Source organism: Pelophylax lessonae, assembly GCF_965119305.1.
Source record: "Pelophylax lessonae genome assembly, chromosome: 6".
In the NCBI taxonomy this organism is placed as follows: Eukaryota; Metazoa; Chordata; class Amphibia; order Anura; family Ranidae; genus Pelophylax; species Pelophylax lessonae.
The window spans coordinates 298,270,554-298,284,606 of NC_138773.1; the positions used below are offsets into that span (position 1 = coordinate 298,270,554).

The 14,053-nt window shown below is 43.1% G+C and overlaps 1 protein-coding gene across 1 annotated transcript in view; it reads right to left on the reverse strand.

The window, feature by feature from the left end:
• Window positions 1–14,053, reverse strand: part of ZRANB3 (zinc finger RANBP2-type containing 3) — a 463,076-nt gene that overhangs the window by 3,590 nt on the left and 445,433 nt on the right. The window contains exon 19 of the mRNA XM_082260204.1: window positions 8,626–8,757. Coding sequence (XP_082116330.1) covers window positions 8,626–8,757 — 132 coding nt within the window. The remainder of the gene's footprint in view (window positions 1–8,625; window positions 8,758–14,053) is intronic.

Sequence of the window (14,053 nt, forward strand, 5' to 3'; positions counted from 1 at the left end):
AAGCACGGAGTGTCACATCATCTGAAGCTTCTCCGAGCTTGTCGGGTTGTCAGGAGGCAGTTATACCGCTGGACAAGGCTGCCGCTTCTCACTCAAATTGCCTCATTAGCGATGGAAAATTTGCAGAAATTAGAAAATGCAGATAACGAGGCACTTCCATTTTATCTTGTACGCTCTTTAGAAAGGCGAACCATAAAAATTGCCCCAATTAAGAGAGCAGAGACTCCACTCCTGCACTGGATCCAGGCGAGAAAGTCACCTTCCACTACCCAGCAATCAATCGAAGGCATTGAAGGAATGATATGGACAGTTGTAAAATAATTGAAAGGAGCGCAGCGCTGTTGATGCCCTGATCTAAGCCTTTCCCATTTTCTCTGGGCATTAATTACTGCTAATTACTGTGCAGATAGGAATAGAGAGTAATTTGCTCTCTCTACACTTTTTACCTGATGAACAATGAACAATCGCCCCAGTTTATGTAATAACATTAGTGCTATTTTAGCCGGGAAAATAATGTCAATCTAGGTCTGTGACATGCCATGCCGCAGCTCGTCTCCACAAACTTCTTTGAGAAATGAGATCTATAAATCTAGAGGGATAACTCTACAAACTGTCCAAAGTGTAGAAAAGTCTTCACACTGCAGAGACAAATATTAGACAATGGAACCTTGCTTTTACTTTTAAGGGTTTTCTCAGTTTAAGGAACAATTGGGGCAAGGTCCAACTCTGCACTGCTTCTATCATCCTCCACCTTAAAGGAAACTTGTGCTGAGAGACATGAAGGAGGCGTTCATTGTTGACCTCTTTCGGAAAATGCTGGCTGCCCGATTGTCATCCTGATCTAACTCACTTGGAACAAGCATATGGATGAGTAAGGCTGGCCATACACAGTGCAGATTTTAAGAAATTTGCACGATTCCTCCATCAACATAGACATTGCTGACGGGGGAATCCCTCTTGGAGTGGGGGGTATAGGTGCGGGGGAAGCCGTCCTCATCGGGTGAAGACAGTGATTATAATTACTAGATTACTATAGCAGCTGCTAGTGATAATCTTAAGAGGATCTGGCAGGCTGTTTGTACCCAAGTTGATTGATCAACTTGGTACAGCCAGCCTGCCCATCAACAGTTCGACTCTTGGCTGGTTCAGCAGGAACCGTGTATGGCCAGCCTAAAGTCTAAGCTAATATGCAAAACTTGTTTCGGAGTCAGTTACTGAAGATGCTACAGCAAGTATCAGCATGGCTGCGTATTAGGTCAGCAATGACAGTTCACATACTCAGTTTTAGTTTCCTTGCAGTCGAACTTTAGCCTGGGTTCACACTTGTGAAGTACGGGACACCGCGCGTGATTTGCACAGGAATTGCACATTTTATATGGCTGAAATCCCATTGCATCCGCACCAAAATGGTGCAGGACCCCTTTTTTTCCCCTGCGCCTGAATTCCATTGCATGAGTATTCACACCCATGCCCTCTGATTCTGGCAATTAAACTGCATTTTGCAAGCTGTTTCAGGGTGTTGCTAACCTAACATTGACACCTGCAGCAGACACTGTGCGATTGCACTGCAGTCTGAACCAGGGCCTAGTCAGAAAATGAGGTCCTGCAGGCTGGCCCCTTTTGCTGGGATAGCTATAGTAAAACATTGAAAATAAGTGTCTATACTGTTTAAAATCCAGTTACAGTATACGCTGTCTCTTCCTGCGCTGCACATGTTCAGTCATTCTCTATTTTTGGGCACTGTGCCAAATTTGTAGAGGCTGATCTGCTGACAGCCTAAGATTTACTGCTGCCCGGGGGCTCTGGGCTTCAGCAAAATGGCAGCCTCCAGCAAAAAGAAACCGGAATAATGCTGGAGGCAACATACAGCACAATGTTAGTAGCATAATGATCATTGTGAAATGTATGTTCCTTGCTAAAAAAACATTACTTTTATCAAGTTGTTATGAGTAAAGTTCCCCTTTAAAACAAAAATAAAAGTTTTTACTCTACACAAATTCTAAACTGGTCTGTGCTATAGAGAAATTTAAAATTCAAAGTTCCTTCCTGCGAGGGTATGAAGTGACCAATTGTGAGCTATTGTCCACATGGTCTGGCCATATATGGATGGATCACGGATTGCTTTGCTCTGTCAAAAAGTCAGTCTCCAGTATACAGTCTCGTTTATTATTTAATGCTGAACCCCGGCCTTACCTTCAGTCTTGCACAGTTGTACGGGCTCCTCTCCTGTACTGAAATTGCATACACTGCACACTGTGAGTTTCTCACAATGTGCACTAGAAGCTTGCAGCAAGTCTGACAGAGCCTTGCTCATTTCCTGGCTGAAGGACCTCTAGCTAGATGCTTTCCTCCCCAGCCTTGCTTTGAAAGGAGCAAGCCAGAGAATTAATTTGAGGGTTTTTTTAGGCATGGATGCTCAGCATCACACATGGGTGTTACCTGGGGCTGTCGGGCTGTCTGCATGCAAATACAGTCTGTTTAGGAACTCACATTCCCTGGCTGCACCAAGGCTTGGGGGCTCATAAGAGGAGTAATGAGCAGACTAAACTTCATCTTTAAAGGCTAAGCTCACCTTTCAGGGCATGTTACACGTTACTACCCATAATTCGGGTATCATGGGTAACATGATCCAAACCTGCATCCCTTCCCCCTGAGACAGCGGGTGGGAAATATTCTTTCAGCACCCGCTGTCACATTTTGAAAATACCGCTCCACCCACATGAGCGTGTCATTTATTCACAGCGATAATCAGAGAACTACAAGTATAGTCATCCACTGCAGCTGACAGCTTGTAGTTTTCAATGGGCTGCAAAGGAACTGATGAGCGCTCTCGTAGTTCATTCACAAGTTGTGCAGCTTGTAAACAGTCAGCCTGTATCGGAGGTATGGGCTCAAGGCTGCAGGGCTTGTCTGCAGGATCCTGGCATTGCACGCTGATCCACTGATCAGGGGTACAATGCTGGGCAGATTCCTGTGGGCAAAAAAATAATAAATGCACATTTTTGTTCCCTGCACAAATATGTGCATTTATCATTTTTTTTTTCTTGAAAGGTGAACGTATCCATTTTGCAGGTAAAAAAAAAAAAAAAAAAAAAAAAAAAAAAAAGTGCTTTTATTTTATTTTTTGGATCACTAAAGCAGGGGTATCTAAACTTTCTAAATAGGGGGTGAGTTTGTTCTCCCTTGGACTTTAGGAGGGCTGGACTGTGGCCATTGGGAATAGAAAAGATCGAGACTTCAATGGTAATAAACAATGCTTCATCTTTGGTATCAGTGGAAGGAATTGTGCCCCACCGTTGAGGCCATTGGGAGGAATTGTGCCCTATTTACGTCATTGGGCCCAACCGTTGGTATCATTGGGCGGCATTGGTGCCCCATCGTTGGTGTTATTGGGCAGAATTGTGCTCCATCGTTGGTGTCACTGGGCCCAATTGTTGGTGTCATTGGGAGGAACTGTGCTCCTTCGTTTGAGTCAGTGGGAGGTGTTGTGCCCCATCATTGATGTCAGTGGGAGGAATTGTGCCTCATCATTGCTTTCATTGGGAGGAATAGTGGCGCATCATTGGTGTAATTGGGAGGAATTGTGCCCCATCACTGATGTCAGTAGGAGGACTTGTGCCCCATCATTTCTTTCATTGGGAGGAATTGTGCCCTATTGTTGGTGCAATTGGGAGGAATTGTGCCCCTTCACTGGTCTCAGCGGGGTGGAATTTTGCCCCACTGTTTGTATCAGTGGGTAAAATAGGGCCCCAGGGGCCAGATAAAAGCAACCAATGGGCCCTATCTGTACCCCTGGCTGCAGTTTAGAGACCACTACAGATCTTTCAGAGTTTGGGCAAGCAGATACTATCTGATAGGAAGAATTAATGAACTACAAGCCGAAAGCCGCAAAGGATGTCCGGACTTGTAGTTCATTCACACACACAGCTGTGTGGATGAATGACGCGGCCCTGTGGGCGGAACCCTGCATGGCCACACTCATTTCAAAAAGTGACAGCTAGTACGGGAAACTTCTCCCTGTACTGCTTTCACGGGGGGAGGGATGGCAGCGGCTGCAGCATTGGGAACATGTTACATGCTCCACCTTTAAAACTGATGTAACACAAATGTGAACTTATCCTTTAATTATAGAAAAGTAGACTACATTTTGTTTTCTGAGTATAGGTTCAATTTAAAAGGCACTGACATGTAAAACGCCAGCACCCCTAGGTACCATATGCCATACTGAACACAGACACGTGGGGGGGGGGTTCAGACCCTGCCACACCCCTCCCAAAAGAGAGAAATCTAATTTGAGTGGGGTCACTCTATCCTAAAATGTATAATATACCCAGAGACATGTAATCACACAGCAGCACCAATAATGATGCAAAATGTGACTGCTGTGCATAATATGACCGTGACATTCACATAACACTATTGACTGGATGAGGCATAAAAACTCTAATGAAGTAGAAAAACAACTTACACAGAAACTGCAATCAATTAGACACTTATACAAACACCGAGTTTAATGCTCTCCCTGACCCTGATATTGACAACTGTGACACACAGTAACACTAACAATGACACTGACATTTACAATAAAAAATACTGACAAGCCGCTGACACGTATATTGTAACATATAATCTATAAACCTTATCTTATTCACGCTTGTGAGAAATGAGACCCGAGGAGACAGGAAGGCAGCGGATTGGTGAATCAAGATATCGCATGTACGTACACATATCTTGCAGAGCATCCCAAAGTGCAGGAAGATAATATGCAAATAGTGACTTGATGTTCATGAAGATATGGGTTACCCCTGGTTAGAAATCCGGTATGGCCATCTTTAGGTGATGTTCTACATGTTTACCAAAGTTAACCACTTAAGCCCCGGAAGGTTTTTTGCAATTTTCTACTGCGTGACTTTAACGGACAATGGCGCGGTCGTGCGACGCTGTACCTAAACAAATTTGACGTCCTTTTTTTCCCACAAACAGAGCTTTCTTTTGGTGGTATTTGATCACCTGTGCGATTTTTACTTTTTGCGCTATAAACAAAAAAAGAGCGTAAATTTTGCAAAAATAACAATATTTTTCAAATTGTTTTATATTAAATTCCCCCCCCCCCAAAAAAATGTAAAAATCAAAATTTTTTAACATTTTTGGCCAATTTGTTTTCTGCTACATATGTTTGGTAAAAACAAAAAATCGCAAAAAGCGTATTTTGATTGGTTTGCGCAAAAGTTATTGCGTTTACTAACTAAGGCAAAGATTTCTGTCATTTTTGGTGTTTTTTTTTTTAACGCGTAATGGCGGCGATCTGCAATTTTTTTTGCGGTACTGCGACGGACCGCTCGGACCCTGGACTGACATTTTTGACACTTTTGGGGTTACCAGTGACATTACTGCAGTAATCAGTGCTATACATATGCACTGTTACTGCAAAATGACACTGGCAGGGAAGGGGTTAACTTTATTGGGGAAGGAGGGTTTTAAGTGTGTCCCTAGGGGCGTGCCATTTACTGTGATTGGACATGGCTACTAGTGTAGGAACAGTGATCAACGGTCCTACATAGTAGAACCGTATGATCACCATTCCTACACAGGGGAGAATGACAGGCGGCTTGTTTACATCAGCCGCCTGCCTTTCTCCATTCACGGAGGACGATCGCGAGTGACCGGCGGACATCGGGTCCGCCGGTCACACGCACTGACTTCCCAGTGAACGAGACGGGGCGGGTCGCGCGCCTCCGCGGGCGCGCGCTCGCCCGCTATTGGCTCACAAGGAAGTGACAGGCTAGTGACGTATATATACGTCACTTTGCCTGGCCGGGGCTGACAACCGGTCGGCAACCGGTTAAGGGAATACACTTAAGGTGGTCCTAAGGGCATAATGTTTTTTACCTTAAAGTGTTACTAAACCCACAACAGTAAAACAAGTGTTTATATGCAGTAAAGCATGCTTGGTATATTCACTGTGGAACCTAAGGAGTTATTCCTCGGCATTGCGTAAAAAGGCTGTTTGATCCTGTCTTCTCTGATTCTCCCCTCCTTCCACTGTCCCAAACCCATCTCCTGATAGAACAGCAAGAAGGACCCCCCCTAAGGAAACATGACTTTAAAGGACAAAAGTAAAACCACATATATAAAAATTATACATTTTAATAGAACACATTAAAAGTCACAATGGTAACATATACGTGGAAAATATATAAAAACATGTCATGATCACACAAAGATGATGGAGCATTGGTTTCCATCCTACGCGTTATGGGAAATCCCTTCGTCAGGGTTGTGAATATGGGAACACATATGCATGAATCGTTTTTCATAGATAGAATAGCTGACCATGTCAGGGTGGGATATGGATCCAGGAAGTGAGCAGATTAAACCACAGACTAGGATGGAATATCAAAAGTAAGAATGAAGAGGTGGTCCAAAAGGTGTCTCCAACACAGGTCCCTGTATAGGATGCCTGGTTGCGTTACCTGAATAGATCAGTGGACAATCTATAGGTAGGTGTCTAAATATAAATCCTTAGGAAGGCCAGCATAAATGAGGCACTAGTAGATAATGATTTAACACTGAATAGTAGTGGCAATCCAAGCCTGCAGACCAGGGGTTCTGATAACCTGTGAACGCCAATGAAACTGACAACCGTCTGGGTCAGGAGGAGTTCTAGTGCCTCCTTTATGCTGACCTTCCCTATACAGGGACCTGTGTTGGAGACACCTTTTGGACCACCTCTTCATTCTTACTTTTGATGTTCCATCCTGGTCTGTTGTTTCATCTACTCACTTCCTGGATCCATATCCCACCCTGACATGGTCAGCTATTCTATCTATGAAAAACGATTTATGCATACCAGTTCCCATATTCACAACCCTGACAAAGGGTATTTCCCGTAACGCGTAGGGTGTCTACTGGAAACCAATGCTCCATCATCTTTGTGTGATCATGACATGTTTTTTTTTACTTTACTACTATATTTTCCACGTATATGTTACAATTGTGACTTTTAATGTGTTATATTAAAATGTATAATTTTTATATATGTTGTGTTACTTTTGTCCTTTAAAGTCCTCTTCCCTTAGGGGGGTTCCTTCTTGCTGTACGCAATTGGGGATGTTGGCCATTTAACAACCTGCTCTGCCTAGATGATCTCTAGATGCCCTCTAGATCTCCTGATAGAACACAGCCTTGGGGGCAAGCTGCACATGGCTCGGTTTGGTGTGTATTACTAGAGAGTTTTTTTTTTTCCATGCATTTGCATATGATCACCTCAGGACCAATCAGCACTGTCCAGACAGAGGGTCAGGAGCCATGCAGCCTCATAGGATAGTGAGAGAATGAAAACCCCTCCTACAAGCTTTAACCAGACACTGATAGCAGTCACAAGATTGCTATATACTGCTGATGAGAAAAGGTATTTAGCAGTTTATATTTATTTAAAAAATTGCATTTCCATGTTCTGTGTACTGTGGGAGACCAGATAAAGTGTTACTAAACCCAGGAGCTTACATTCACTATAATGCATTCTCTGCCTTAAGGCAAAAAACCGTCTACGATCATATCCCCCCCTGCTCCCCCTTAATACTGGCCCCTCTTCTATAGACAACAGCGCTGTCTTCCAGCATTCACAGGACACAGAGGCAGCAGGGGGAGCCATTGGCTCTTGCTGCTGTCAATGAAAGCCTGTGAGGAGGGAGCAGGGGCGTGGCCAAGCTGGGCCATGTGTGTTTATGGATGCACACAGCTCGAATAGGGAGCACGCCCACACAAGTGCCATCATAGCAAGCAGCTTAGTATAGATGGCTCAGAGAAGAGGAGGAGCGGAGAGAGCCTGTGAGGACCCCAGAAGGGGAGGTTTGGGGTCGCTCTGTGCAACACTAATGCAAAGAACAGTTAAGTACAACATGATTATTATTTAAAATAAAAAAATGTAAATAAATAATTTATATAAAAAAAAAATATATAAATAAAAATTAATAAAAAAAAAATCAACATGGCTTTACAAATGCTTCAAGGAGTACCTGGCTTGTGAAAGCTGTGCCCTAAGAATGGACAAGAAGAGAGCAAAAGACTAATCCCCGGTATTTTCTAGAGGCTTCCCGCAGCTAATTTTTTACCCATATTTACTACGCATTGTTGTGTACAGCATTTATGTTTGGAGGAATCCATCTTGGTAGTAACAGTGCTTTGCGTCCTCAAATCCCCCCCATTGATTTATGACCTGTAGGGGGAATAAATAAAATGCAGCAGGAGTGGTGGAGGAGGCACAGACCAACAGAATGAAAGAAGCAGGGAGATCCTTGCTCTGAAGGTCCTCAGGTACAGCTTCCTCTCCAGCAAGGAGAACAATGAGCAGCACAGTAGTGACATCACTAAATCTAGTGGGACTAGAGATCTCATACTGCAGATATACAGCTATGAGGCTCAAGGCACAGGAGTGCACTACCATTTTTCAGGAGGAATTTAAGGCAAAAGTTACATTTTTAAATACCACTGAACCTATTTTCTATAATAGAGCAAATATTTACTTTTCTAATTCAGGTTTACTGTAATAAAAATACCCAAAACCATTAGCCCCTTCCATTAAAGACACACAAGACTGAATAATGATAAAAAGGAACACTGTACCTCTCTGTGGCAGACGGTACACAGGGTTTGCAGATTGTCCAGCGAGCACTGACCTCCCCCACCGTACACCGGCCTAATGTGGTCCACTTGCCAGAATTGCCCTTCACTGGGATTGCGGATGAGTTCATTGAGCTGCGGTGGAGAAGAGTTACACATTGTTCGTCCTGTTACACATCTGAAGACATGACACATAAAAAGGGCCAGTAACCGCCTCGATCCCCCTTATTTCCAGATGACTAGCTGTCACACGTTGGTTTAATGTCATAGTACAACAACATCGCTGTATGGACCCCATTAAAACTGGCGTCTGACAGCTATTGTCATGGGAATGTGAGAGTACAAGTGATCAGGCGGTTAGGTTTATTGTACATCACCACGCACTGCAAGCACCACTGCCTTCAATTAACAGTATGAAAACTACAATAAGCAAACTACAAGGAGGAGAACACAAAAGAGTGTGAATCCCTTACATCGTAATGATGAAAAAGTGTCATATTTCTGAACTCCAACACCATGTGAAAAATGTCTATTACAGATAACTAGAGCCTTGCATGCCTCTGTAACTTACAGAATAAAATGGAATGTACGGCGTTACTTTTAGGATCCTGGGAAAGTGTTCCAGCAGTTCCCCGCACTGGGGTACAAGTGTGACCAGATATTCCTCACCTTCTGTGAGTAGGAATGGCAGTTCATTCCCAGATGTACAACCTACCCTCTCCTGTGTCATTTGCCTTAGGGAATGGGGGCAGTGGTTTAGGGAAGGGGCAAGGATTCAGCGATTGGCAGACATGTCAAATTTCATCTCACCCAGACAACATTTCAAGTCTGCAGAGTACTGTATCTATAACTGCTGTAGGGGAGCACCTATTTAGGGTCCCTCTTGACTCTTAATTCACGTTAAAGCAGACCTTTATCCAAGAATTAAAAATATACTCTTCCCTTGGCAGGCCTTTTTTTTTTTTTTTGATGGGGTGTACCTTTTCTGGTGGTACTCGCTCCCCAGTCCCTATTTCTTGGAACCTCTCCCCTTCCCGGCCTCCTAGGATAACGTAATATATCTCAGGCAGCTACAGGACCAGTCTGAATGTTGGCCATGATTCACCCATGTGCATTGTGGAGCCGGCTGCAAGTCATCAGGAAGTGACAGCTAGCTCCCAAAACCAAGATGGTGGCACAGAGGAACTGAAACCCTTGGAAGAGTTGGCTGCCTGGACAATAGCACTGGACTGCATGACCTGGTATGTATGGGTTTTTAAAAGTCAGCAGCTGCAGTACTTGTGGCTGCTGACTGTTCCCATCTTCCTGAACCAGGGGGAAGTTCCTCTGTAAATGGAAAAATCTAAATTCTGCTTGCACTTGAGTATTAGAGATGGGCTCAGGCGTGTTCGGGATCCTAGTTCCAACCCACCTGCCCGATCCTGCCAGAAAGGTGACACTGCTAATCACAGGTAGTGAGACGAGGAGCTGCGGACAGGGAAATGTCTCAGTGCCTGTGATTAGCGGTGTGTAGTGTTGGCCTCCTGGCGGGATCAGGCAGGGAAGTTGGGACAAGGATCTGAAACACGTCTGAGCCCATCTCTATTCAGTATTCAATAAACCTGCCATAAAAGACACAGAGGCTGCCATTTGGAAAATTGTTTTTCCTGGCTGTCATCGTAATTGTTCACAGCCAGTGACTCAAAATACTGAAGCCAGGGGGTCAGAAAAGGAGCCAGGCAACTACTATTTCTACAAAAGGTAAGCAATGGCAGCCCTCTCGAAGGACAAAATCCTACACTTTTGCAGCCCTTTAAAGAATATGTAAACCTAACATTTAATATTCCTGATATGTGCCTGCTGTACCATGTACTTGTTTGATAAAGTATCCTGTTCTTTGTATTGCTTCCTTTGTGTGAAATCCCTGGTGTTCCTGCCAGTCAATTAAAAACCAACCACACTAGACATGAGAACCCAGCATGGTCATTTCTCTAGCTATGCTGTAAACTCAGCCTGCCCTCCTCAAATGATCAGACTTGTCCTGACACACACTCCCTACATAGCCATTCACTGGGAAGCTCAGTGTGGTGCTATTTCTCCTCCCCCAGCACTCAGTTCCTTATGTAGCGGAGAAATGTTTTGCCTTTCATTTCAGTTTTAGCAAGGCCCTCTGATCCTCCTGTATTGTATTGTAACTGTTTGCCCTAACATTGTAAAGCGCTGAACAAATGGTTGGCACTATATATATCCTAAAGAAAAATTTGTAGCACCAAAAGTAAATGAACAACAATGAAATGTGAATACTGTGTTATAAATGGACAGCACATTAAAATAAAGTCCAAAAAAGTGCTAAAGTGAAAAAAATATATAAGTCCAATCTTGAATGAAAATCAACAAAAAAACCAAAAAAAACAAAACAAAACAATATAATGGAAACTATAGATTTAAATGCAGTGTCTCATGATAAAATCAGAAACTTGTTGGTGAAAGCACAAAGTTCAGTGCAAAGATGTGCAAAAAATAATGGTGCTGACTTGAAAAGTGAAGAAGTGATCCAGTAGAGTGCTCCAGAATCATCCACCGCACCCCTGTGAAATGGACACTCACCGGAAAAGCTGGCCGCCGTTACAGCAGCAAACAGCCACTCCGTGTAGATCCGCCATCTGTTGTGGGGAAGGGTGTTCAGCAACTCGCACCATCCAGATGTGGCTGTGGTAAATAAAGCTCACTGGGAGCCAGATGAAGTCTCCATAGTGTAGTATTTATAGGTTTTGTATGTTAAAAGCCAAAATAAAATGAATCATAGAAACATATGACAATGGGTGCCACTGCCGACTCGTTATCAGACATTGGTCTGGTGTCAGCACTAGTGTCTCCTCCCCGAAGTGCTTCGTCCAATAGGACGTTATCAAGGGGTCCTTTAGTGTCAGACGTCAAACTCGTTTATATAGGCCCTCAAAACTGCTTAAAACACAGTATTTCCTTGGAAAAATTTCAAACCGGAAGTGATTCGTTGGCCATTTTGCAAAAGTAGATTGCAGATCTACACCGAGTACGTGTTTGCTGCTGTAACAGCAGCCAGCTTTTCCAATAAATGTCTATTTCACAGGGGTGCGGTGGATGATTCTAGAGCACAGTACTGGATCACTTCTTCACTTTTCAAGTCACCACCAATTTTTTGTGCACAGCTTTGCACTGAACTTTGTGCTTTCACCAATAAGTTTATATTGCTGATCCTATCATGGGACTGTGCATTTAAATCTATATTTTTCATTATATTGTTTTTTTGTTGTTGATTTTTATTCAGTATGCAACCGGACAAAATTGGATGGATATAGTGTGCAACCGGACAAAATTAAGAGGTTTGTATACCAATGCCAGAAGACTGCCAAACAAGATGGGTGAACTGGAGCTGCTAACGTTTGAGGAGGATTTAGATTTTGTGGGAATTTCAGAGACTTGGTTTGACAGCTCATGATTGGCTGGCGACCATTCAGGGGTATTCACTATATCGCAGAGATAAAGAAGGTAGAAAAGGGGGAGGGGTATGTCTGTATATTTAGAACAGTGTGCAGGTAAATATGAGGGAAAATATTATGAATGGAGCTAAGGAGGAAGTAGAAAAGTAGAATAGAGTATGGGGAAAGTAATATTGGGCATATGCTATAGGCCCCCAATCCAGAGGGAGGAGGGGGAGGCAGACCTCCTTTCACAGCATGGAATGGCAGCAAGGATGGGAAATGTCATTATAAATGGGGGACTTTAATTATCTAGATATAGACTGGGCAGAAGGAACCGCACATTCAGCCAAGGCTCGGCAGTTCCTAAATGTTTTGCAGGACAATTTCATGGGTCAGATGGTGAACGCACCGACAAGAAACAATGTGGTACTAGACCTACTAATTGCCAACAATACAGACCTGCTCACAGATATAGAAATACAGGGCAACTTAGGAAACAGTGATCATAGGTCAATTAGCTTCAGTATAAATCATAGAAATAGGAAACACAGGGGTAATATAAGGACACCGAATTTCAAAAGAGCCAACTTCACTAAACTGCGCTCTTTGCTAGACAATATCAAATGAGATAGAACCCTAGGAACAAAGAACACTGGGAGTGCTTTAAGAACATACTAAATAAAGAGATTGGCCAGTGCATTCCAAAGGGGAATACGTTTAAAAGAGGAAAATAAACCCTGGGTGGCTAAACTCCAACATAAAAATGCATATTAAAACTTAAGAAAAGGCCTTCAAAAAATACAAGGCTGAGGGGTCATTGGCAGCATTCCAACATTACAAAGAGTGCAATAAGAAATGTAAAGGCAAAATCAAGGCAGTTAAAATAGAACAAGAAAGACATAGCAGGAGAGAGTAAAAAAAAAAAAAACCCAAGAAATTTTAAATATTGTAAACTTCATAAATAGTAAAAAGGCGAGACCAGAACACACTAGCCCCATAAAAGATGATGAAGGGAATCTGGGCACAGAGGACAGTGAGAAGGTGAAAGTGCTAAATAAATTCTTCTCTTCAGTCTTTACAAAAGAATTGGGGGGCTACACAAACCCAGCTTTTAATGTTAAATTAAATAATACACCTGAGGAAGCACCCTCATAGTTAACAGAAGATAGACTTAGAACTAAACTTAACATAAATAAATCACCGGAACCGGATGGCTTGCACCCGAGTGTTCTTAAAGAACTCAGCCAGGAGATAGCCAGACAATTGTTCTTGATCTTTATGGATAGTCTACAAATGGGTATGGTGCCAGCTGATTGAAAAAAACAAAAAAAAACGTGGTACCAAAAAAGGACCGAGGTATATCCCGGGAAACTATAGGCCAGTTAGCCTAACATCAGTAGTCTGCAACTGAGATGCTAAGGGTACAAGGGTAGATACAAGACTTTAGTAATGAAAACCATTTTATTATTAGTAATAAGCATGGATTCATTAAAAATCGTTCTTGCCAGACCAATCTATAAACCTTCTATGAAGAAGTGAGCTGCCATCTAGATAAAGGTAAGCCTGTGGATGTGGTGTATCTGGACTTTGCAAAGGCATTTGACACAGTTCCCCACAAACGCTTACTGTACAAACTAAGGTACATAGGTATGGACCATAGAGTGAGTACCTGGATTGAGAACTGGCTCCAGGGGCGGGTCTTGAGGGTGGTGATAAATGGGGAGTACTCGGATTGGGCGGGTGTGGAAAGGATCTGTCCTGGGACCAATCTTGTTTAATTTATTCATAAACAACCTAGAGGATGGGATATCTAGCACAATCTCGGTATTTGCGGATGATACTAAGCTAAGCTTGCCAATATCTTCTATGCAGGATGTGGAAACCTTACAAGCGGACCTGAACAAAATAATGGGGTGGGCAACTACATGGCAGATGAGGTTTAATGTTAAAAAATGTAAGGTAATGCACTTGGATGTCAGAAACACGAGCGC